Raw genomic sequence first — 22,722 nt, 5'->3', positions numbered from 1 at the left:
ATACTTCATGGGTGAATGCCATGAGTGCATTGGCTACCAATAGTGGGTGAATACCCTTTTAAAGCTTGTTGTTGTTACTCATTAAGGTACTCTCACAACGTGTATGAATGAAGGTCACAGTGGGGTTAACCATAAAATGGTCTAGCTAAGAACTTAACCGTCAGCTGTCAAATAAGAGCAACTTTACAGTCAACCTTCAACGGGAAAAGTTAATTTGAGTCGTGGATCTTTCTTATATCTATTATTTTGACAGCTCCTATTTCAATTTGTATGTTAATTTTTAGTCCGGGACCGCACATGAGTTACTGACCGTTACTCACTCAACTTCGTTCTGCTCTTGACATTTCTTGAATTTTTTAAAAGATAAAAACGTTCTCTCATGTTTTCTGGTTAAACAGTTCAAAAATTATGAGCGTTCTATTGTCAGTCTGCAATCTTTGTCAAATAATGAATAAATAGTGTGAACGTGGAAGTATATACGGCAATAAAACAGTATAATTACTTTGGGAGAAATAAAATGTATTTTGTTTGCCTGAGTGTCCAAAACGAGTTAATACATGAAATTTGTTTGCTGAACAAAGAACAAGTACAATGCGTCTTCACAGGAGAAGGGTGAAGCTTGTGGTGAGACACGGAGCAAAAGGAGATGGGGGGAAGGGAGGGGTTTAATTTTTTGGGGCTGCGCCCCAAGTCTTCGCGCGCCTCTAAAAGAAACGACTGCTATACAGGAGCAGAGTAAAAACAAAACTCCCAGGAACAACCCAAGAAGTGAAATATATCAGAAAAATAATAAATTTTGCTCCGACTTTAAGTCATGCTAACGAGAACAGCGAGGTACTGATCAGAAATGAGATTCAATCATACGCCATATTTCCATCTTCATTTATTTGCTTGACTTATTTTAGTGCGTTTTAGTGATGCTTTATGTATTGCAAAAATTGCGTTAGAACTGGGATCAGTTAAGAGTACAAACCTGTTAAATAATAGGTGGATCTAATGAAATTCTTAGCAACAATTAGACTATTTAATCTATTCACTACGCATTTTTCCGAAATGAATGAAATAAATGTTTCCACAGAAACCCAGGTATATGGGAAAAATGCCAACGTCAAGGACGCTAATTTCATTGTTTGATGCTTTCAGTGAAACCCAGGTGCTTTCAACAAGTTAATTTAAAATAAAACTGCCGTCCCTTATGTATGTTATTATCTGTTTTCACATTTTCACATTTTCACAGCATCGATCTTTCGAAAAACTGGTCGCGCCATCGGAGTTAAAGCGAAAATTGACACATTCATGCTTATGAGCAATACCAAAAAACAGCTAATAGCACTTGAATGCAAAAATAGACCGTGAAGTTCCAACCGAAAAACAAAATTACTGTGTTTCATCCTTTCTTAAAATAATATATCGCGCAGTTTATAATTTGGCCTTTGTTTTCTCCGCCGATTCTAAGCTTAAAAAAGCCCCCATCTCTTGTATTTTTGTTAACTTCTAATATCTTCGAAAAGGGCGAGTTTTTAGGTATGGTTAATTTTTGGCTTTATGACAGTTCTACTACCTTATAGAGCGTTTATAACTGCACTAGTCTATTATTCAAATAGCCACAGCCCAAAGTCCAAGTTCGAATTAGTGTTGTCGCATATGTAATCGCTTTGCACACAACAGTACCACAGAAATATTCCCAAGCACCACCAAACACGTCAGCAAAATGCTGTTTGCAAATGTGGGGCCTGGGAGTGGCTCAATAACTGCTCTTCTCTGTAACATGTCTAGTTCAACAGCTGAGAACTCATCCGCTGCACCGATAGCGCACAGGATGTGAAGAAAGTGATGGCTGTGGCCCAGGATATCAAACACACCAATCATGAGGCGCTCTGGGATGCGGCAGACGTAAGCGAGCGTTCCACCCAAGTAGAACAAACAATGTCGTGAGAAATAATGCACGGATGAACGGCTGCTGCATGTCGTGTCACATAGAGACAGCATTGTCAGGTACGGCGACGTGTTGAATAGCCAAGAACTTGAGTAAGTGCCTGCTTTAACAGCTGCATCGAAACGGCTTCTGCTGCTAAACGAGTAGCAACACGCGAATGTCGAGGCGAACGAGATGGCAGCTGAAATTCCAAGGAACAGGGCAGGGGTGTTGAAAATAAACAAGTCAGTGTTCACTGGCCTGGAATAAAAATAAAACACTTGACCCGCTGTAAAGGTGTACACGCTAATAGCAGCATAGTCGAAGAAGAAGCAAATGTGACGAGCTTTTATGGACATGCAATTAAACAAATGCGCGGCCACACTCCCAACTAACATGATACAGATCCCGAACGCAAAGCAGAGCAGCGGATACACGTGTGAGTCTTCCCAAGGCTTGTGTCTTGAGAAAACTGACACGAAACGAAGCACGAAAACCACCAAGGCCAATATATGACTCCAAATGTTGATGGTCTCGTTTGTGGCTTGGAACAGGCTCTTGAAGCAATACCAGGCTGAAGAATCACACTTACGGTAGCTCGAAATGATGAACGGTTCTCGGAAGAACTGGGGCACTTTATCAAAATTCACGAGCTCGATAGGGCCGCTAGACTCCTTCTCTTTCCACTTGTATGTCGTTGTTGCTTTTCTGTGATTATTGTTCTTATGATCATTTCCATTAACCAGAGCCCCATTAGCCTCGGAAATTCCACTGCCAAGTTTGCAATTAGCCCCCTTGAAGGATTTCTGCTTGGTGTGTCGTTTGCTCATTGTAGACTAGTGAACAATTCTTTGAACTGTACGTGAAGTGAAAACAAACTTCTGTTGCTTCAGGTCGCTTCAGTGTGATGACTGCTCACTCAGTTGTTCCAGATCATTGCCACTGTAAATATTCAAGAATTATATCCAACCAATATATGCTAATCATGGCAATATTTGAAAATTGTCATTTACAAAGTTTTGTCTCCCATTTGAATAATCTTACACTTAATAGTGACGATAAAAATATGAGCTTTAAATGTCTTGGAAGTATTTATATATCGAACATACGGTTAATCCACACTCGTGGGATCTACCCGGCCATAGTAAACAACGGTTATACGTGCAACATAACATGACCTCAGCATTTATCAGTCAGTTGCCCTGAAGACATTATTAAGCCTGCTAAGAAGCTCATTTCCATAGTAAGTGCTTCTTGCCTGAAATGAATTGTCTGCAAACTGGATCAGTGACTGGATTGGTTGTTCCAAAAATAATAAATATACGGTTTAAGGGCACAGTTTTTTGGGTGCCAATCAGTTGGCGCAAAAAAGTGCTGCTACAAAAGTGCAAAAATGCCCTTGGTACATCAAAAAATAAACAAAAGCTCATATTGTAATGGTTACACAGTTAAAACAGTTCAGTACCGAAATGTTGTTTCTTATTGATTCACTGATCGAAACTTTATTCCTGGATTTGACATTTCTTTGGCATGGGTTCCCGTCTTTGTTTGCTTACTGTCAAAAAATTAAGAACGGAGTTTCTGCAGAGAGCAAGACATTCCCTGACTACGAGAATCAGAGAAATGAGAAATACCTCAAGCACATTAGAGCCTGAGTCTGGAGTTTAAAGGAAATTTCTGGTTGATTCGCTATATCTCTATAGACCAGAATCGTTTTTGTACTTATATTATATCTTTAGTTTAAACAGTGTCCCCGATTAGTAAGACTTAAGGCTAGCTAGAAGACCAGACACTTAAATAAAGTTCTTATTATTATTATTATTATTAATTATTATTATTATTATTATTATTATTATTATTATTATTATTATTACTTATTATTATATTATTACTGTATCTCTGGTTAGATTTGCTCCAGCATGCTGAAATTTTTCCTATAAATTATTCCTTTCTTAGCTTTTCTTGCATTACATATCATTTTCAATATATCTGACTTTGTACGTTGCTATGGAGTGAAAGATCTAAGTTGCACATGTGTGTGTTTGTATTGTTACAGGTGTATTGATTGTGACCAAGTTGTACAACAACAAGCTTTATTTGCATGACTGAATACATACAGTATTGCAAAAGCGTAAAACTTAATTACAGCGAAACTTGCAACGATCATAATCAGGTAAATATAGGAAATAGCAATTACGTATGTGATACATCACTTTCCGGCATTCGATAAAAGATTATTTCGTAAAGATAAGCATCTCAAAATGAACTTCATTAGTTGAGAATTTATATAATAATTAGCAGAATTCATTAATTTTTTGGTGGTTTGCATAGGAGGTAATTGTGTTATGTTTGTTATTTGATCGTGTACATAGTTGTACACGCTATAGAATGACAAAGGCTTCTTCCGGAACAATCCTGGTAAGAAGCTAAGGAACCACAAAGGTCACCTGAATATTATCTTATCCAAAGTTAAGCTGAGACGAACAAATAAGAATTCACTGTTGCACAGGAAGAAGACAATTCAACGAATGCCAACATACTCTCATTTTGGGTGAGGTGGAAAGGGTGGGGAGGGTGGGGATAAAGATTGCATGGTACTTGAATGAGTGTTCAGTATAGCTGACTCCAGCTCGGAGCGAGAAATGAATGAATGAAAAACTGACCGACCGACCGACCGACCGACCGGACGGACGGACGGACCAAACGAACAACGAACGAACGAAGTGAACGAGAGAACAATGGACAAACGGAATGAACAAATTGACTGACTGACTGACTGACTGTCTGACTGACTGACTGACTGGTTGCTTAGTTGACTGACTGACAATGACTGACTGACTGACGGATTGAATGACTGACAGGCAGACAGACAGACTGTTTGTCTGATCGACTGACTGACTGACCAACTGACTGACTTATTGACACGTAACGAGCGAACGACAATTGAACAAAGCAAATGAGTCACTAAAGTCAGTTATGTTTTCTTAGTTTATTATTGCGCATTTTACAATTAAGTCAATAAGCAGTGTTCAGTGTTGGGAATGACATTACACATCAGTCAGCTTATAAAGTGGCACACCCTTCATGTCTGGAGCCCCCTGCGGTCTCGGATTGCAAACATATAATCAGTTTTATTTGCTCAGTTTATGTTAAAATATCTTTAATCTAATCAAAACGGGCGTATATTCGTGTATAACTACGTCGTTAAGCGTTAAGTAAACAGTATTGTATATTATTACTTTGTTTTCTTGTTTGAAGTTATTCATCTCATCCACGTCATATGGTTATTTTATAAGAGCTGGCTACAATGAAGAACGAATTTGATCATAAACTAGCCAGTACTCAGTGTTAATAGTATGGCAAAATGTTTCAGCTAATTTTCCAAGAACCTTCAGTCTTGAAACAATTAATCAGATTAAGTACCGAGTAGAAATTTATTCGTCTTTCTTTGCACACAGCTAATAAATCTGACAGCATTGTCTAGATGTTTGATTTGAACATCAAGAACAAACTTTGCTTTTCTTCGATCAAACATTCTTTTGTGCTCTTGGTTACCGCTTGTAGCATGTTCTCAGTTCAGTCTAGTAATCTGCATTGACATCTTATAACAATCTTCCATTTCTAAGATTTAATAAGGATAGCTCACGCAGATGACATGAAGAAATCTCCGAAGCTATAGAACAGTCCAAAGCTACCGTGGACGTACCTACTGAAAGACTGAAAACAGCTGAATTTGGTCAAGTTCAGCAACTTGGCTAACCTCCAAACGTACGCCACAGCGAAGGGAACGAAACTTTTCACTTTTGTTGCTTTCCTATATGGAGAATAGTGATTCTACATTCAATACCTCAAGACCTCTTAACGAGGAAGGGGACTCTGAAAACGAAAAAGGCAATTCTAAAGATCGCGCAAGAACTGTTAAAATGCTCCGTAAACTTGAAAAGCTGGATGAAAAGTCTTCGAACAACAACAACACGTTGGTAGCTGCAGAATTGCCGATGAGAAAAAGTGCATCGTTCCAAAACATAACTGAAATATCAGAAGATTGCCCAATAGATTTAGGAAGGAGAGGTTCTGATCCGCGGTCCATGCCAAGCACGCCCAGGGGGCAGAAGGGAGCCACCGGGGGAAGACGGCAGAAACCTTGGGAACTGCGCAGGTCGTCGACCCCCGTCCCTGGAGCTTTGGATGTGAGCTCGATTATTCGTAAAGCCAAAGGGAGGTTTTCTCCAGTAGTGGGACACACAAGTGTTAAAGAGAAGGAAGAATTAGATGAATGATTGTTTAGTGCTGATGTGGATTGAAGCAGGAATTTTGTTTATTTAGTTTATTATGTTTATGTACTTTGCAAGCTATAAGTGCAAATATTCTGCTCGGCTTTAAAGAACAAAAGAAGATACAGAGTGTTACTGCAGTTTATTATTTCTAGTCATAGTAAAAATACATTTTTTTCTTATATTGTCACGAAGCCTGCCTGTTAAGGCAATAATTTAGCTAAGTTATTGGTTTCTAAACAAGCTATTGTGATAGGTCAACCGGCAAGTGAAACCTGACTTTGTTAATTACCCATCACTGACCAACTTGGAGCTTAGAGAATTTGGAAATTAAAGCTGACGTTTCGAGTGTTGGCTTTCAGTTAGAAGGAAGTGACGAAAGCCTAATGCCCGAAATGTCAGCCTTCCAAACTCGCTAAGGCGGTTAATTTACCTTCATCAACTTTAAGAAATAATTAAACAATAATTTTATTATTGTTGCTTAAAAGTTAGTTCATGTAAGTTGTTTTTAACTACATAACTGAAAGCAATTGCAAGAGCATCGCCTAAATAAATCCCGTTATGGTGTTAACTGGGTTAAATCGAAAACGCATTGTAATTCAGTTTATTTTTACGATCTTTCCAACTTCATGTGTTTTGGGTTGTGGCTTGGCGCAAGATTTTGTATTTTACAAGATCACTGATTTAGGTACAAGATCATGCCCAATTTCTTATATCAGAAACCTTTAAACCCCTACAAGTTCTGCTTATATTGCATTCTGTGCATTGCACGCCGAGAAATTACATTGAGACAGACAGCGACTTGAATACTGACTCAAGCTACTGATTTTATGTAGAGTGGTGAAAACACATGTATTCGGGTCAGAAAGAAACCATTGGACAATGCACATGTCAAGTTGTAGCAGTCAGTTTCTACAAACAAGTAATAATCCGCCCCAGAGTATGCAAGATGAATTGGGCTCACTGCGCTATGATTTATTTAATAAGCTGTTTAAAAAAAGAGACACTGAGAAATTAAAAGGCATAAAAAGAATTTATACGAGGAAATATACCACAAGTTGCTGTTGGCCACAATCGCGAAAACCTCTCTTTAAAATGACATTTACAATTAAACTCAATTCACTTCCTGTTTCAGTTTTACAAATAACTAATCCGCATTGTCATCCTCTACGGACATACTGTACAAATAATATTCTACTTTATCTGTGACTTTGCACTGGAGGTTGTTATTTTCAGGTTCGTTTGAGGGGTTACCAGACTGATCCATTATAGGACTCACATTAAACAACTCCCGCGCACACTCGCTTGGTGTTTCACGCGTGCGCACCAGCCTTGGACTGTGCGTATGATGAATCTGCGGTAATCTGTCTGCTTGGTCAGTGGGTTTTAATGATGAGCATGCGCTAGTGGAAGATGACTTGGACAGCGGTGAAATGGTCAATGGAAGTGAAAACTTGGCAACCGGTTCATTTGAATCAGCTTTGATTGCTGGGCACGACTTAACACGCGATATTCCTCCCTGGGTTTGCTCTGGATTGTGGTAATTTTCGGTGTCAAAATGTCTCCTCGGGATAACAGGACTTCCGAGTGCTTCGGCGGGAGAATCCGACAGAGCTCGTCCCCTGATCCTCAGGCCAAGGGCATTCGTCTTGTTCTCTGCAGTGGGGAGTGGGCTCGAGAAGTTACGCTGGACCCTGCGCACTCCCCTCAGTTGTACATGTATTGAATTATCATCCAGACTCTTCTGCGGTAACAATCGAGAGGGGAATGGGGAGAGTGGCCGAGGGTCCGCGCCCCTGACGTCTTGGTTTGACCCAGACCTCGGCAGATTAACTGCAAGTAAAAAAAAATAAAATAAAAAAATCTCACCAAAGCAAATAAGTGCTAGCCTTCTCAACCAAAATCCATGTACGTGCGTCACATCCTCGCCTAATCCAAGCTTAGGATTAAAAGCATTACACAGCCTAGCAGTACATTGTAATTGAATTGTGTCTTTTTTGAGAAGGAGATTTCGTTTCTAAGAAACCTCATGGGTTATCTTTCACTAAAGCATTCTAAACTTCGCGAAGATTTTTTTTTTACCAATAGCTTCTTAATATTTCCCCTTGGCACGACCAGCGATGGAAACCATGACACTTCATTATTAGTATAAGACTTACAAAGTCTTAGCACAACGAGACTGGCAAAAGACTGTTTGGATTATTAAGAAAAAGATTGCAGACTTGAGTTGAATTTCATATATAAGAACGTTCAAAAATACGGGATACATATGAAACTGACTCAAGTTAAAAAGAAATAAAAAACAAATTAAGTTCATATCAACCAATTTTCTCGGTTATAAGTACAACAAATAAGAAGCCTTATGTATCAATTAAGTTTATTAATGCAATAGGGTTTTCGTTCGGTTATTATCAAATAAATAAATAAATAAATAATTGTATAGACTTTTACAAGTTAAACGTAATCAAAAACTCTTAAAATATCGATCAAGGCAGGTTCAATACCAAATGAAACTAACAGATCGACAAAATGCTAGCTCGATACCTATGTTTTTGTTTAATAACTCAAGATTAGCAGTGCCAGCAGTATAAATTTTATTACTTTGGTGAGTGATTCATATAAATCACGAAGAGCTCAGTTATCACGGGACTGTAAGTTGATAAAAAAAACTTACCAATAGTCGAGAACTTGTCATGTTGAGAGACCTTTCTTTCGTTTGTGATTTTTCCCTCAAAAACTGTGGGAAGTGTAAGATTTTCAGAGCTTCCCAAGTCGAATGTTCTTTCGTTCTTTTTTACGGATGAAGCAGGTTTCATTATTAAATTTGATGAATTAATTTCAAAATCATTCCCAACATCGTTTGAGCGCTTTGCCTCTTCGCCATTTTGCACATGGCTACGATAGTTAAGTTCCATTGCAAGTTTTGTTCTGAAAGAACCGTTGTGAAGTCCGTTGAAACTGATCAACGAGGAATTCATGAAGATCCAGTAATCCAGACTAGCTTTCAAAACTTCAATAAATTTGGCATTTGTTTGGATTCATGTCTTTGCATGACATCTCTTCCGACAATCCTCTCTTGTTAAAGTAGCACTTTACATTAAATTTTTCGAAAAACCTCGCATTTTCTTGAACAACTTGTGAAATACAGCTCCGTTCAACGTTTCATGACGTATGAAGCCAGACAAGCTCATTCAAAACCGCGGCCATTTTTGCATTAACTTCAAAGTAAACCAAGGAATTAGTAGCTCTTTGTTCTCGTTCACAGAAGAGCTGTTCTTTTCAAGTTAGCAGCTATTCATACTCTTATAAAGCGACCTTCCGGGCCAATTGACAAGGGCATTTGGAAGGCGCGCGGATGAAACTCAAACAAAGGGACTGACGACCATTTTTGTCTGTCTATCAGTCTCACTTCAAACGCAAAAGAGCTAAACCTGGCTGGCGTGAGGCGGAAAGACGGCAAAGTAAATAGCAACTAACTCACGTACACAAGATATGTTTCACACCTTTACCGTAAGAAAACAAAAACTAACGATAATGAAAGAATGACATGATTGTAGCTTTTGTGAAAGTGTAATTCACTTCAGCAAACCATACAACAAAGAATTGCACTTTACAGTTCATTGTAATAAATTCTCGAGTACGATAATTCTTTTTCTTCAAACATTGCGTGTGATCGAATCTGCATCTCAAACGCGCCGAGAAAGAGAAGTGAAAATAATCTCCGTACTGTAATGCGATTTATAAAGGCTTATGAAGTCAACAGAATACCGTTTTCTGATTGGTTGAAACAAAATTGCCTCATCTCTTACGCAAAAAAGGCAGGAATTGATAATATGCTGCTAATAACGTTATGGAACTTTATTTGAACAATTTGACAGTTACTGTGAAAAATTAAGTCGCTTTTATCTAAAGACAGCGAGTCATTTAGACTAGAACTGTTATTATAAATGCCTTGGAATCTTACATAGGTATTTGCGACAGTAGATGATAAAGTTTACGAGCAATATCAGTTGCGTTGGCCGAAGTTTCTTTCTAACAAGTGCAAATCAGTGTTATAATGTACAGCACACTACTTGATATGCAGATTAGTATCAAACTGGATAAAGGCAATAAAACGCTGTTAAACATTCCAATTTATATTCCTGTCACGTACAGTGTTTTCTTCGACGTTTGAGAATTAGTACCCAGTTTCTCTTGATGCGAGAGGCTTGGTGATTGGGGCCTGGTCTCTGAATCACCCTTGCACCGCAAATGCACTTATCATCTGAAGCTGTTCTGTGACTTTTTCCTGTCCCAAGTACGCTTTCTTCGCTCATAAAGTTTAAATATTGTGCATCTTTTAATGGAAATGATTTGAACAATAACGTTTTTTCGCCAAATCAGTTTCTTTCATCATTTTACCCTGAAATCGCGAAAATTAAGCCACGCGAAATATGGCTCTGTCATTTTCGTAGCCCGCTCGCAGGTTTCTTTTTACTTTTCAGTTTTGCCCTGTTCTCTCGGGGCTGGCATAGTAAGACTAATATTTGTCTGTTTGTCTTTACTACAGCTATAATCATTTAGCAACAGCTCAGTAAAATGCATTCAAACAGGAAACCGTGGGCCGTAATAAAATACATTAAATGCTAAAAATGCATCGTCACTATAATCAGCTATAGTTTACAATCAATGATATAATGCTGAACCAGAAACCTATAAGGCTGAACCCAAATAAAGCTCATAGAAATAATTATATTAGCTCACTATTAGCTCAATATTGTCTCTTGGTATTTGTGAGCCGCGCGAGATGTTCCTAAACTTTCTGTTGCCCTGCGATTTTTCCAGCCCTTATATTCTCTATGCGTGGTTCGCGCTTCGAATGGTTAAAACAAATGTATCGAAATGTAGAAAATAGTTTAAGAGTGAGCTATTTTAAACGATAAATTATCTCTGTTGCAGTACAAAACTGTTACAAAGTCCAATTCTTGCGCGTAACTGGTCCTTACTTGAAACATAGTTAGTAGAGGTGACCCCTCTACTAACTATCTGGAAATAAGGTAAATGGTTTGACGCGAGCAAAACGGAAAATTTAATAAAAGAGGGAAAGTTCTGTAGCCTCAATCTTTGCACAGCACTGGCTTCCTGTATTGATTTTATAAACAGGAAGAAACCTCTCATCTAGTTTTGTTTTGTTCTTTATTCTCTGATAACGATCACACACGTCACTTCGTCGCACTCGAGCTCTCGCCCGCGGCTCGCAGTTCTGTCTTCGCCATCTTGCGAGCGGAATGACGGAATGACATGCTACCAGTAACATTTTTATCTAAATGTAAAGAATTACAAACTAGGTTTTATTCCTCAATTTTGAGAAGCGATGGAAGAAGACATGCACCTGCTATAAACACTGGTCGCTCAAAATATCGCACTCCTAATTCTGTCTTCAACCGATTGTAGTTAGCATTTAATTGTTACACCCCCTGCAGTCAAGTACAATGCTTTTGCGCAACCGGGAAAATGAATAAAGAATTCGCTTGGTCACTTTGGGATTATGACGTAAATATTATCATTTTCAACTGATTAAATTAATACATAAAAAGATAAAAGCGAGTTTATTGTTTACAAGAGAAAAGCATCTTTTAGTAATTAATCCCAGGGGCACAAACGACCACTTTGTCTTTTCAACCATTCAGTTCAATTGTTTTCCAGCTCGCTTGATGCAAATAAACTTAGCAGATGTGAAGACATAAAGAGCAACTTATGATTTATATCACATTACAAGATTTATCAGAGATTAGCATGTTAATAAGCGCATTACAGCGACAGGTTAAAGTAGATTGAAGGATGATTGCAAACTGCTAAGCTCCCCTCCTTAATCCAGAGCCGTAAGATATTGCAAGAAATGGAAAGCATGAAAATTGCCACACATGGAAAAGTAAGCCTGCGCGAGTTAAATCTTAATCAAGGAGGGAACAACGTCCGATGGCTAAACGAAAGAGAAGATAGAATTCTACAAACGTCTTTGAACTCGTTAGAAAGAGCTCGGCAGAAAACGCTGAACCGGTTGCAACACGAAGTTAAAGGATTACACCACACTCTAAGGGAACAAGTCACCATCCGCTCACCGACACTTGTCAAAGAAATCGCATTTACCAGACAACGCGGACAACGTCGAGACAAAAAGATCAGCGACAGCAGTACATTCAGTGACTTTTAAAGTCCCTTTGCACGATGATATTTCAGCGAGTAAACTCGAAGATGGAGCAAGATACTTGGTAGAGGACTTAGAAGAATCAACTTTGGAGCATATTGCTTTGGACGGTAAGCTAGTTAGAAGTGGTTTGCATGTATTTCAGTATTAATAAGATATGTGTTCTCACATGAGTGTTCGTCGTGTTAAATCGATGCGCTGTTGCGGTAAAAGCCGACAGTGTTGGCAAATATTTTCAAGGAAGCATTGCAACACTTGATTGGACAGGTGCGAGTCCTTTTAAACATGCGCGATGTTAATGCGTCAAAAACAAGCGCTTATTGACTGAGTTAAAGGGAAGACAGGGAAGTTTGGCTCAACTGGTAATGACTTGTTTAATAACCAAACAGAGTGAGCCCCTTGAAGCTGTGCAGCTTGGAGCCAAAGACATCCCTTCTGCCCGACAAGCTAGCCGATAAGTGATTTATTGCATGGGCCCTAAGCCTTCTTGATCTCGAGCTTGTATTGGTAGAAAATTGCGTAAGTGCTTTGGTTTATAAAAACTAAAAAAATGTAGGCTTCTATGCGCGTGGAATTGCTAACGGGTGCTGGATCGGACAACATTTCCCTGACTAAATGATGGCAAATTGAGCAGGTCAGCAAAAAGCCGTGTTGACCTATTTGTTTTTTGGTGTGTGCGACTTTTTTTTTCAATGCTATATTGTGGCCGACACAGAGATGTGTTGTAAGAAAATATTTTTTTATTCACTTTTAGAGCCGCTAATTAAAATTAACTAAGCAAAATTGACCAATGTTGAACAAGTTGAGTTTTATTAGTTTTGTTATCCATTTCAGTGTTAATATATTCTGCACAAACCGCAAAGCAGGCCCTGACGCAGCATTTAAAAATGTTTTGAAACAAGTCAATGATTTGCATTCCAAAACAAATAGGCTATTAAGAAAACTACTGCATGAATTCATCTGCAAACGATATTGAGTTCCGCCCAAGCATTTTTAACAAACAATGTAAAATGTTAAACAACTTCGTCGGACAGTATATTGTAAAAGATTCTTTTGCTAAGAATTGATCAGTTTTTGAGACTTTTTCAGCTTGAATGTAACAAAACAAGATACATTACCATTCCTTATCGGTTCATTGGCCAATCTATGATTTCTTTTACAGGTTACAGTTAACACATGTATTGTGGTTTAACTCTCAGAGGACCTCAGTATAGTTTTAACGACCATCACAAATCTCTGTCGATGCGGTTTTAGACGAGTGGGGTTTCCTACGAATGGCTGTTTTCCTTTCGTAATTCATTGACGAAAAAACAAGAAACATTTTTAATGTGATGGTTCACTGAGTTGCACAACAACACCTGTAATTAAACATGATGTGTGAGCAGAATACAGCAATGCATGAGAGAACATGTAATGAACCGAACGATGGAACAACAAAAGAACTCTTCTTCACTCTTGATCGTGGTCTCTAATACAGGCAGTTAGTGACACTTGCCGGCAGTAATCCATCTTTGTCAGTTTCAAAGCCTTGACATATCTCTTCTAAGTCCAATATCGCGCCTTTGCTTACGTCATAGAGACTAATACGTTTTCGTTATCAAGGAGATAAAAAGAAATCACAAGTCTTATTTTCCAGCACTTTCGAAGGATGTGAGATACTGTAACAAGCTGACTTGCTAGTTTTGTTTGAAGCAATGCTATACATCGCGTTTATATATGCAGTGCAGGGAGATAAACTTAATCAACGGTCTTGGATTGGAAAGCAAATATCGTAAATTTTCGAAAATAACTGATATCTCCGGAATTGCGAACCCCTCCACTTCTCCCAAAATAAAGGTCCCCAAATATTAGACGCAGAAAACCCTATCTACAGTAATGAGTTTGTATCTCCATTAATCTTCTTTGGAGAACATTACAATTTCTTACTATAAGACCCCTATCACAAAGCATGTTTTGTATTTTATATCGTTAAAGTTACAGTGAGATCAGATATTTTGTTGTTCACATGATGACAGTAAAACTTTTCGCGTGTTTCCTATCGTTGTTATGCATGAGAGTCTATCCGGGCATGATATTTTTATTAATGCAGAATTTCTTCCTAATATAAACAAAGGCATCAGTAATTGATATTCTTTCAAATGACAAGCTTCTACCCAAAAATAAACCGACAAAAAATACTTTGTGAATATAGCGCAAGGCGTATTGTTGAACTTTAAACGACAATGCAGAATACCATTCGAATACACGCTCAACGTTTCACTGGCGAACTGAAAAAAGTATCCAAACAAGTTTACTTTCAAGAATAATCAATAGGTTATTCCTTCTTATACTATCAAACATTTTCAAGCAGAGAGGTGATGAGAAAAAGAAAATCATGTGCTGATCAACCAACAAGTTCTTACAATGATCAACAAGGGAAATGCATGGAAATCATTTAAGAGAATTTATGACCTGATCAAATCACTCTATAACATTTAACTTGACCCACTTTCTTTGCTTTGTAGATTCTAGCGGCCACAACGAGAAGCCATTGGAGAGAGGTTTGGGGAAGACCAACAACCAAGACGAAAGTGCTTGGGCAAGAAAAATTTCCTCGGGGCACAAATCGGCGCTAAAACGACCACTCTCGAAACAGCTATCGAACTCGTCTGATCTCTCTTCGTCTTCAACGACAACATTCTCGGTGCCTCGTCGTAAGATTTCTGTCACCGATCCGCCGTCAATGAAGGAACTTAGCCCTCGTTTGCGCAAGACGTATAGTCATAGCTCCTTACAAGTGAACGCGTCTTTAAACCGTGGTAAGGCGAGATCAACTGAGATGATTAACATCGCGCCAACACACTCCAGCGGAAACGTTCTTAATGATCCTTTTGCACCATCGCTGAGAAAAATTTCTTCTGAATCTATCCACCGCGTGGCTAGTCCTTTATTTTACAGAAGAAAATTATCGCACCATCACCCACCATCTCTCTCGACACCTCCGAGACCGATCAGAAAAATCTCGTGCCCATCAAAAATGCAACTGAGAGTTAACCAAGAGGAAGTTATACCGCTCCAATTATCACGTGACACTAGCGGAAGTACGTCCCGCGCTCCGGCAACCATGGCAACTGACCTTCCTAAAGTGGGCGTGTCAAATGAGCAAGCGCCTCACATGGACGACGGTAAATTAATGGGCAGCGTAAGCCCCTTAGGACTTCATGTTGACGGCATGGACTGCACCCTTCAAGAAAAGGTCAACAACTTCCTTAGAAGTTTGGAAAGAAGCGACGACGATCAAGAACCAGAAGAAAGGACTTCTCAATAGAGCTGTTAACTTGTCATATTTTTCATCTTTTCTTCCCCAAGTATTTCTTTTTGGGTAGTCGTTGTAAATAGTTTATACCACAATTTACTGCTGCTAAAGCTTAAAAATATTGCGGGTTTTACAAGAAACGTGGAAATGATTCAGAGGTGGGTACGGCCACATGAGGTTAAGATTTCACGTGGAAGGAGCATTTTTTGCGCCGTTAAAGTTCAGAAAACGTATCACAATCAGCATGCATATTTTTGATGTACTATTCCAGCTCAAATTTGTAAATAAATGTACGGTAACGTTAGTACAGATGTAAAGAAAAATATGAAAGATATAAACGCAAAACAAAAATGTGTTATTTCAATGTTTAACAAAGGTTTAATAACCAGTTATACGTTAAACTTATGACGACAAGTACTCTTGACTAATAAATATCTTTATTTTAACATTTCAGCGGTTTTAAGATTGATACACCCATAAGATTAAAAAGGATCGTCCTACAGCCCGATCACACCATAATAAACCTTTTTTTCTCGAGACTGCAACTCCTCAGTTTCATTTTGCACTGTACTTAAGAACACACAAATACAAAACGAGATCAGCTCAATAACACCTTGATATTCCACGGGAAAAATATTGGAGAAAATGCTTTTAAGTCAAGTCTAACTTAAAAATTGCTTTATGCTAGGGCGTTTTTCAACTGAGCGTCGAAAGGCATTCGGAAATGCTTTGGTTTACTTTAGTTAGTTTAAAACTCTCGCCACTTACTCATCCAATCAGAGGCAAAATCAAAACCACGTCACACGTGTTTTCCCTCGTTAGGCGTCGGTCACGTGTTTTTTCTTCTAGTTCTGATTGGTTTTGTACGCCACTCAGTTGAAAAAGTTTTTAATTTATTATTTCATTTAGAGTTCATCTTTCACGGGTCCTTTAGCGACTGTCATTTGCTCTATGGTAGAACTCTTAAATTCTCCAAACATCTCAGCCCGTTTCTGCCGATAGCGTTCAAGCTTTTCTTCAATAAACTCGGTCGTTAAGGCAGATTTATCGCTGTTATCACCCATTAACTGGTTTAATAAATCATACGCTTCTGGATCTTCAACATCTCCGCCGTCAATATATTCCAGCGTTTCTCGTAAAGCCTTGGAGATTGCTAGACGATAGGTGCGGGCAACCTGTGGATTGAAAAACGAACCTGGTTTGGCATGGTCTTTTCTACCGGGGGTACTCCCCCTAAAATTTAAGTGTGAGGCACGCTTTTTGAAACGCTTACCCAATTTCAGATAAAAATGCAATTTTCCCTTCCGTATTTCAGGGCTGACCCAAAATTACAATGATAAACGAGTAACAACCTAACTGTCCCTTTAAATGCCCCGATGAATTTGATATTTAGTTTACCGGTTCTTTTTACAAAGACAACAAAAGCTTTCAAAGAAAATCCAAACTCCCATACCTTACAAGCGAATGTGTACCGCGCACCACTAAACCCAGGGCTTGGTGGCCTGGCTGAGTGAGGAATGATTCCTCTGAATATCACAATCCTTCCGTACCGCGGGCGCACAGAAGCTATCCACTCATACTGCTGCTTCCCTGCAGGGAAAGGTGTCCCGTCTTTGGTCAAGACTTCTTCAAAGAACGCTGTTTCCCCATAGTTATTAGCCACCCAGTCTGGTGTCAGGTACATCAGAAACGTGTATTCATGCTGAAATGTTAAAAAAGGTTAAAATACGTTAAGGGCGTCTTGCAATTTCTCAAAAACTTGAAGGCGACTTGACAAGAATCAGCTTTTAATAAGTGGTATACCCGCCTGTGAAATATCGCCCCCAGGGGGGGGGGGGAGGGGGGAGCAACTACCAAAACCGATAAAGGAGAACAATCTACATGTGGCTCAAACATTATTTAACCTTTTAAGATACTATTGTAGTAAAACAGACAGAAATAACAGCTAGTGACTTGAATGACAACAAAGAAAATATGGAATTCTTTCATTTATAAAGAAACTTTGAGGATTTAATACCTGATCGAATTTAAATCCGGTTGACATCCTAAATAGGATTCCAAAGGATTGTAAAGGTTTCTACAGGATCTTTTTGTCCTGAGCATAGCCTTCCTTTTTACATGGAGTCCCCCCCACCCTAGGAAAATAACAAACAGCAGACCAATTACTTGCGTTTGTCGAGCCTTGAAGTTAAATTTACATCCCCCAAGAGTTACAACAAGCATGCCTGCCTCTTCCAATGGGATTCCCCCAGGTTGGGGGGTAGGGGAGGTGAGAATTGACAAAAAACAGACCAATAATTTGGGTTTGTCGAGCCTAGCCCTTGCAGTCGAAATATAGTAATACCTCACTGGGCTCACAATCTTCATGAATCCTGGGATAATGTGAGTTTCTGATGATGTTCATGGATACATCATATGGATACCATTCATCAAGTCCGCTAAGATAAGTTGCCAACTGCTTGACAATCTTCCAGAGGCGACTTGTTACAAAGTCCTTAACCTGTGAGATTACAGACAACAGGTAAGTCATATACAGAATTTGCACCAACATGCTATTGGATTTAAGGCTACATGCTATTGGGCTATAACATTTTTATGGAATGTGCATGCTACAATTGGTCAGATCAGTTCATAATTGTGTGATGATGTATTTGTCCTTCACACAAGTTTGAGCAAATCCAATTTTTAGAACATTTGTAAAGAAAAAAGGAAATATACTCTTTCCCTTGGCTTTTCTTATGACCAGCTTGTTAATACAACCACTTTGTTTAAAAAATTTGTGTTTATTGACACTTAACAGCTTTTCACCACCAATTACCGACAATGAGGTGAATAGTTGTTTGAGTATTAAAACAGTGAGATAATATAGCCCGAAAGGATGATTTCTGACTATTTTATTCCTGTCAAAGATTACAATTTTTTTGTGCGCATTGCTCGGAGGTGAATCATTAGCATATGACACTTTTACTGCCGCTGGTCATTCTTGCCCGTGAAGGCTCAGAGTTAAGAAGATTTCTTGAGATTTCGTGAGTTTCGTGAGATTTCGTGAGTTAAGAAGATTTCTTGTTGGTGTTTGGTGACAAAATACTTTTTACAGGGTGAGGTTGTCAACCACACGCCTAGCCCCTAACCTGGAGGGCCAGGAGGCTGGTTTTAGTCAGGACCCTCTCCTAATGGCCTGTCCAGCAAGGTTGAACCTACCAGGAGTATAACTCTCACTGGCATACCCAAAAGGATCATTAAGCCTCGCAAGCCATCCCTCCACCTCAAGGTAGCAGCCTCACAAGGGATGGGCGTGGAGGTCAATAGCAAAGGATATTCCCAGTTTGAGTAGGCAATCAGCGCGCGTTAAAAATGCTATCCGCTGTTTGAGTATATACTAAATAAGTCTATTAACCAATTAACTAACCAACCAATTTTCATGGTCTTCCGGTGGGTCTCACAAAAATGCAAATTATGTTTACTTATTAACCTTCAACATAGCAATCCAGGACACATTGTCGTGTTCTTCATCTACACCATCAAAAGGCTGGTACTGAAATACACTGTTATAGTGCAACAAGAAGAGTCGCAAAGCATCAAGATCTGATTTGTCAACCAAGCCATCAAACACTGCAATCTCTCGACCCTGACTGTCGTGGAATCTTCTCTTTTCATATTTACTGAAGTCCACTGGAGGAATATCACCCTCATCTGAAAGAGCAAATCCCAATGTGTCCTGCTTTTCTGATTTCTCAATCAACTTCTGTTGGAATAAAGTGAAAGAAACAATAACTACAAGACTATTTCTTTCTTAGAGAATGGGAGACACCTGAATGCCTAGGGTGTGAGATAGAGCAAGTACATCTGTGAAGCCCTATAAACTAAAAGAAAGAAAAAAATATGTAAATAATGTGAAAAACTATTTACAACTGAAAGAAATAAAAAATGGAAAAAGAAAATTATTACGCTTTTGCTAGTCTGAGCCCTGCCCTATCTTTAAAAACATTGGTAACTAAGTGATTAAAAAGATAAAAGTCGTGCAAAATCTTATGTTCGCAGGCAGGCTGTTAAAAAGTTTTGCTGAGTTAAGGTGATTTTTAGCAAAAGACCCACAAACTAACAAAACCAATACTACTGCCAGCAAAACTATTTTTAAGTACCTTTGTTTCTGCAATAACTTGGTCTGCTTTCTCTTTTGATGTGGTAATTCTTACAAGAATGTCAAACTGAGCTTGTACATATGACATTGCAGGAGGCTTGAATATGAATGGGACTGACGCATTCCATATGACCATCCGTCCCATCTTAGGATAAACAGCAGCAAGAATCTCTCCATTATCTTTGTAAAATATAGCCTCTCCATAGTCATTTTTCTTGAAGTCTTTGTTCAGAGATATTCTAATCACAAGTTCATCTTTATCCACATTGTGCTCTGCAAAAATATAAGAAATACAACCCTGAAATAGTAACTTTTAATACATTTCAAACGAAAGAAAGAAAACAGTAAACTCAATATCAATTAAGACAATGTCAAAGCAGACTTGCATCATCATTCAAACCAACACTACTTAATTCCAATTCGATCTGTAATCGTATCAATAACAAAATTCTCAATTTTGATTGGTTCTGTCATGAAATCGGCGCGCAATCACGTGGGTGTCCAATTTTTGTACAACCAATTGAATTTACCTTCGACTTTTTCTTACAAAAATCATTGACACGATTAATTAGTAATTGGACCTCATGTTGTACAGTTCAGAGCGATTGGCCGATTTCAAAATGACTTGCCGATTGCTCCCTGAATTGTACTCTACTCAGTGCAATTACTATTATGAATCAGACAGTGGGATCCCAAGAGGCACTATGTGAATGATGTGAATTCCCATTATTATTATTATTATTATTATTATTATTATTATTATTATTATTATTATTATATTAGAGCAGTTTTCAATTGAGTGTCATAAAACCAAAACCAAAGTAATTACTCCGGCCAATCACAAAGGACACAGACAATAAAGTGAACCAATCAAAACACGAAGCAAATACATGTAGCTGGCACGAAGCGCGGGAAAACGTGTGCGAGCGAGTCACGATTGGTTTTGGTTTAAGTTCTGATTGGCTGATAAAGTGGCGCGAGATTTTTAAGCCAATCACTGAGCGTAGTAATGCGAAACCAAAGCAAACGCAATTCATTTTCGACACTCAAGTGAAAACCGCGCTATTATTATTATTATTATTATTATTATTATTATTTTATTGTTATTATTATCTCTGAAACAAATTTGGTGACCCCCATTTTATTGCATTTCCAACATGAGTACACAATCCCACAGTGGTGAAAAGTTGAGAAAAATTTAACATTGGAAGATTTTGACACGAGCATCCCTAGTAACTAATTACTACCCAGGGCTGTGGTTGGCTTAAGGGTCATCCCCAGGGGGGAAGCAGGTGATTTACAAGTAGGCCTGAAGGAAAATGAACAGCCAAGGGTACTAATAAATCCCTATGACATATACTGTAAAAGATTTTCTAAAAGATTTTGTGAGATTTGTTCTGTGATTGTCATTTTATCAAAAATAAATTGATAAATAAATAGAAATCACCGCCACATCATGGCAACCACATGGTTCCTAAGGTATTCCTTCCCAGCTGGCATGAAAATATTCAAGAATACCCTTTCAGAATTAATTAATTGTTAAACAAAGTGTATTTAGCTTTACAGTTTTCATGTCCACCTAAATGAAAATATTTACATAAAAAATTGGTAAAATTTTCCTTTAAGACTGCCATCAAAACAACTATTAATTAATGAACTCTCAGAACGTTAAATAAGACTTATAATATAAACATGAATTCGAATATATAACAAGAAAAAAAATCAAGTTCTACTGCGAACAAGCTTACAAAAGCTTAAATATTTTTCCTTTCTAACCTTTGCTAGTAGCGGTTATAAAATCCAATCTGCGATGCATCGAGAAAGAAACATCGTACGGAAAATATTCTTTTCCTCCGGACAATTCTTCCGCAACTTTACGGCTGATATTCCACAACGCTGTATTGGAGAAAAACTCGGGATTTACAGGAGCTATCCACGGCGAATTACTTGATGTATTAAGCGTACCAATGTCTTGATAATAATCACTGTAGGTGTAAAACCACGAAGAAATCTTGCCCGCTACTTTCCCTGAAGTCACAAGCTCATAGTAAGAGCGAACAACTTCCGCGGGGAAAAGTTTGTCGAAAATCAAAACACGTTTGTCCCCGTCGCTAAATTCCCGTGTTAGTTTGGGTTTTGTTTGATTTGATGGACACAAAAGTAGAAGAATGTAACATAAGGCTGCTTGATAATTCATTCTGTTGTTAGAAATTCTGCGATGTCTTTCAAATGCGCCTTTTGTTGGTTGTTTTGCGAGGTATCTCATTCGGCTTCGTATCAAGAGATCTGGGAATCAGCAACACCACGAGGGAAGGCTGGAAACGAATAACATTATTCCCATCCCCAGGCCTCCCCAAGGTCCCATCCTGCGCGACACACAAGCGCGACACAGGTGTAATCTTAATCGTCCTTATCAAAGAGCTAGAAGCAATGGAAAAGAAATTAGACGACCTCGATTGTTATGTTAAAGTGAATGGATTAAATTCTCGAATTAGCCACAAGAAAGACCATGAAGTCTATTGATGAACTCGACAAAGGGATGGGGGACAAAAAATGAAGTATCCCTGATGATCTCTCCTCCGATGTGTGTAGGACGATTGTAAAACAGCCTAGCCGATGGGGGATATTGTTTATACAGGAACCAGTCAAACCACTTTCAAGCGATCACCGCTAATTTTAAGTAAATATGAGGAGCGGTTTCTGGGAATTTGATAGATGACTGCTTAATATAGAGGGTGATCGCTAAGAGGGGGCCGCTCAATAGAGGTTTGCCTGTATCTGTATTGGCAAATCTCGCTCTTCAGGGATGGTTTCCTTTCTATATTCTCTCCTCTTTATGGGCTTTGTTGTATTTTACAGGCGTAATGAAGGACAAGTGATAGCGACAGCTAAACGCTGGACCTCAACTTA

At 38.6% G+C, this 22,722-nt stretch overlaps 4 protein-coding genes across 4 annotated transcripts; 1 reads left to right on the top strand and 3 right to left on the bottom strand.

Moving 5' to 3' along the window:
- Positions 1-869: 869 nt before the first annotated feature.
- Positions 870-3,089, bottom strand: LOC144657803 (membrane progestin receptor gamma-B-like). Its single transcript, XM_078518168.1, has one exon. The coding sequence runs from the start codon at positions 2,743-2,745 to the stop codon at positions 1,630-1,632; it is 1,116 nt and encodes a 371-aa protein (XP_078374294.1). The 5' UTR covers positions 2,746-3,089; the 3' UTR covers positions 870-1,629.
- A 4,132-nt stretch (positions 3,090-7,221) lies between these two features.
- On the bottom strand, positions 7,222-9,605 carry LOC144657802 (uncharacterized). Its single transcript, XM_078518166.1, has 2 exons — positions 8,864-9,605; positions 7,222-8,022 (listed from the first exon to the last, which is right to left on the bottom strand). Exons 1-2 carry the CDS (start codon positions 9,165-9,167, stop codon positions 7,337-7,339), a joined length of 990 nt encoding a protein of 329 aa, XP_078374292.1. The 5' UTR covers positions 9,168-9,605; the 3' UTR covers positions 7,222-7,336.
- Positions 9,606-11,469: 1,864 nt separating this feature from the next.
- Positions 11,470-16,115, top strand: LOC144658078 (uncharacterized). Its single transcript, XM_078518400.1, has 3 exons — positions 11,470-11,497; positions 12,268-12,486; positions 14,881-16,115. Exons 1-3 carry the CDS (start codon positions 11,470-11,472, stop codon positions 15,681-15,683), a joined length of 1,050 nt encoding a protein of 349 aa, XP_078374526.1. The 3' UTR covers positions 15,684-16,115.
- On the bottom strand, positions 16,092-22,087 carry LOC144657801 (uncharacterized). The gene is made up of 6 exons (XM_078518165.1): positions 21,589-22,087; positions 19,814-20,085; positions 19,144-19,416; positions 18,016-18,171; positions 17,125-17,373; positions 16,092-16,846 (listed from the first exon to the last, which is right to left on the bottom strand). The coding sequence occupies exons 1-6, from the start codon at positions 22,076-22,078 to the stop codon at positions 16,577-16,579; spliced, it is 1,710 nt and encodes a 569-aa protein (XP_078374291.1). The 5' UTR covers positions 22,079-22,087; the 3' UTR covers positions 16,092-16,576.
- Between the last annotated feature and the right edge of the window lie 635 nt (positions 22,088-22,722).

Source organism: Oculina patagonica, chromosome 6 (assembly GCF_052425735.1).
Source record: "Oculina patagonica isolate OP01 chromosome 6, crgOcupat, whole genome shotgun sequence".
NCBI lineage: Eukaryota > Metazoa > Cnidaria > Anthozoa > Scleractinia > Oculinidae > Oculina > Oculina patagonica.
This window is presented reverse-complemented; position numbering and strand designations above follow the sequence as displayed.

Bases quoted from the DNA above. Each gene is read 5' to 3' on its own strand.
- LOC144657801 (XM_078518165.1), bottom strand. From the start codon at position 22,078: ATGAGATACCTCGCAAAACAACCAACAAAAGGCGCATTTGAAAGACAT. The intron at 20,086-21,588 runs GTTAGAAAGGAA...ATATTTTTGCAG, and splicing joins TATAACCGCTACTAGCAAAG to AGCACAATGTGGATAAAGAT. The intron at 16,847-17,124 runs GTATGGGAGTTT...TTCAATCCACAG, and splicing joins GGTACACATTCGCTTGTAAG to GTTGCCCGCACCTATCGTCT.
- LOC144658078 (XM_078518400.1), top strand. From the start codon at position 11,470: ATGCTACCAGTAACATTTTTATCTAAAT. The intron at 11,498-12,267 runs GTAAAGAATTAC...CCACACTCTAAG, and splicing joins AGTAACATTTTTATCTAAAT to GGAACAAGTCACCATCCGCT. The intron at 12,487-14,880 runs GTAAGCTAGTTA...TTTGCTTTGTAG, and splicing joins GGAGCATATTGCTTTGGACG to ATTCTAGCGGCCACAACGAG.
- LOC144657802 (XM_078518166.1), bottom strand. From the start codon at position 9,167: ATGAATTCCTCGTTGATCAGTTTCAACGGACTTCACAACGGTTCTTTC. The intron at 8,023-8,863 runs GTAAGTTTTTTT...TTTTACTTGCAG, and splicing joins TGACAAGTTCTCGACTATTG to TTAATCTGCCGAGGTCTGGG.
- LOC144657803 (XM_078518168.1), bottom strand. From the start codon at position 2,745: ATGAGCAAACGACACACCAAGCAGAAATCCTTCAAGGGGGCTAATTGC.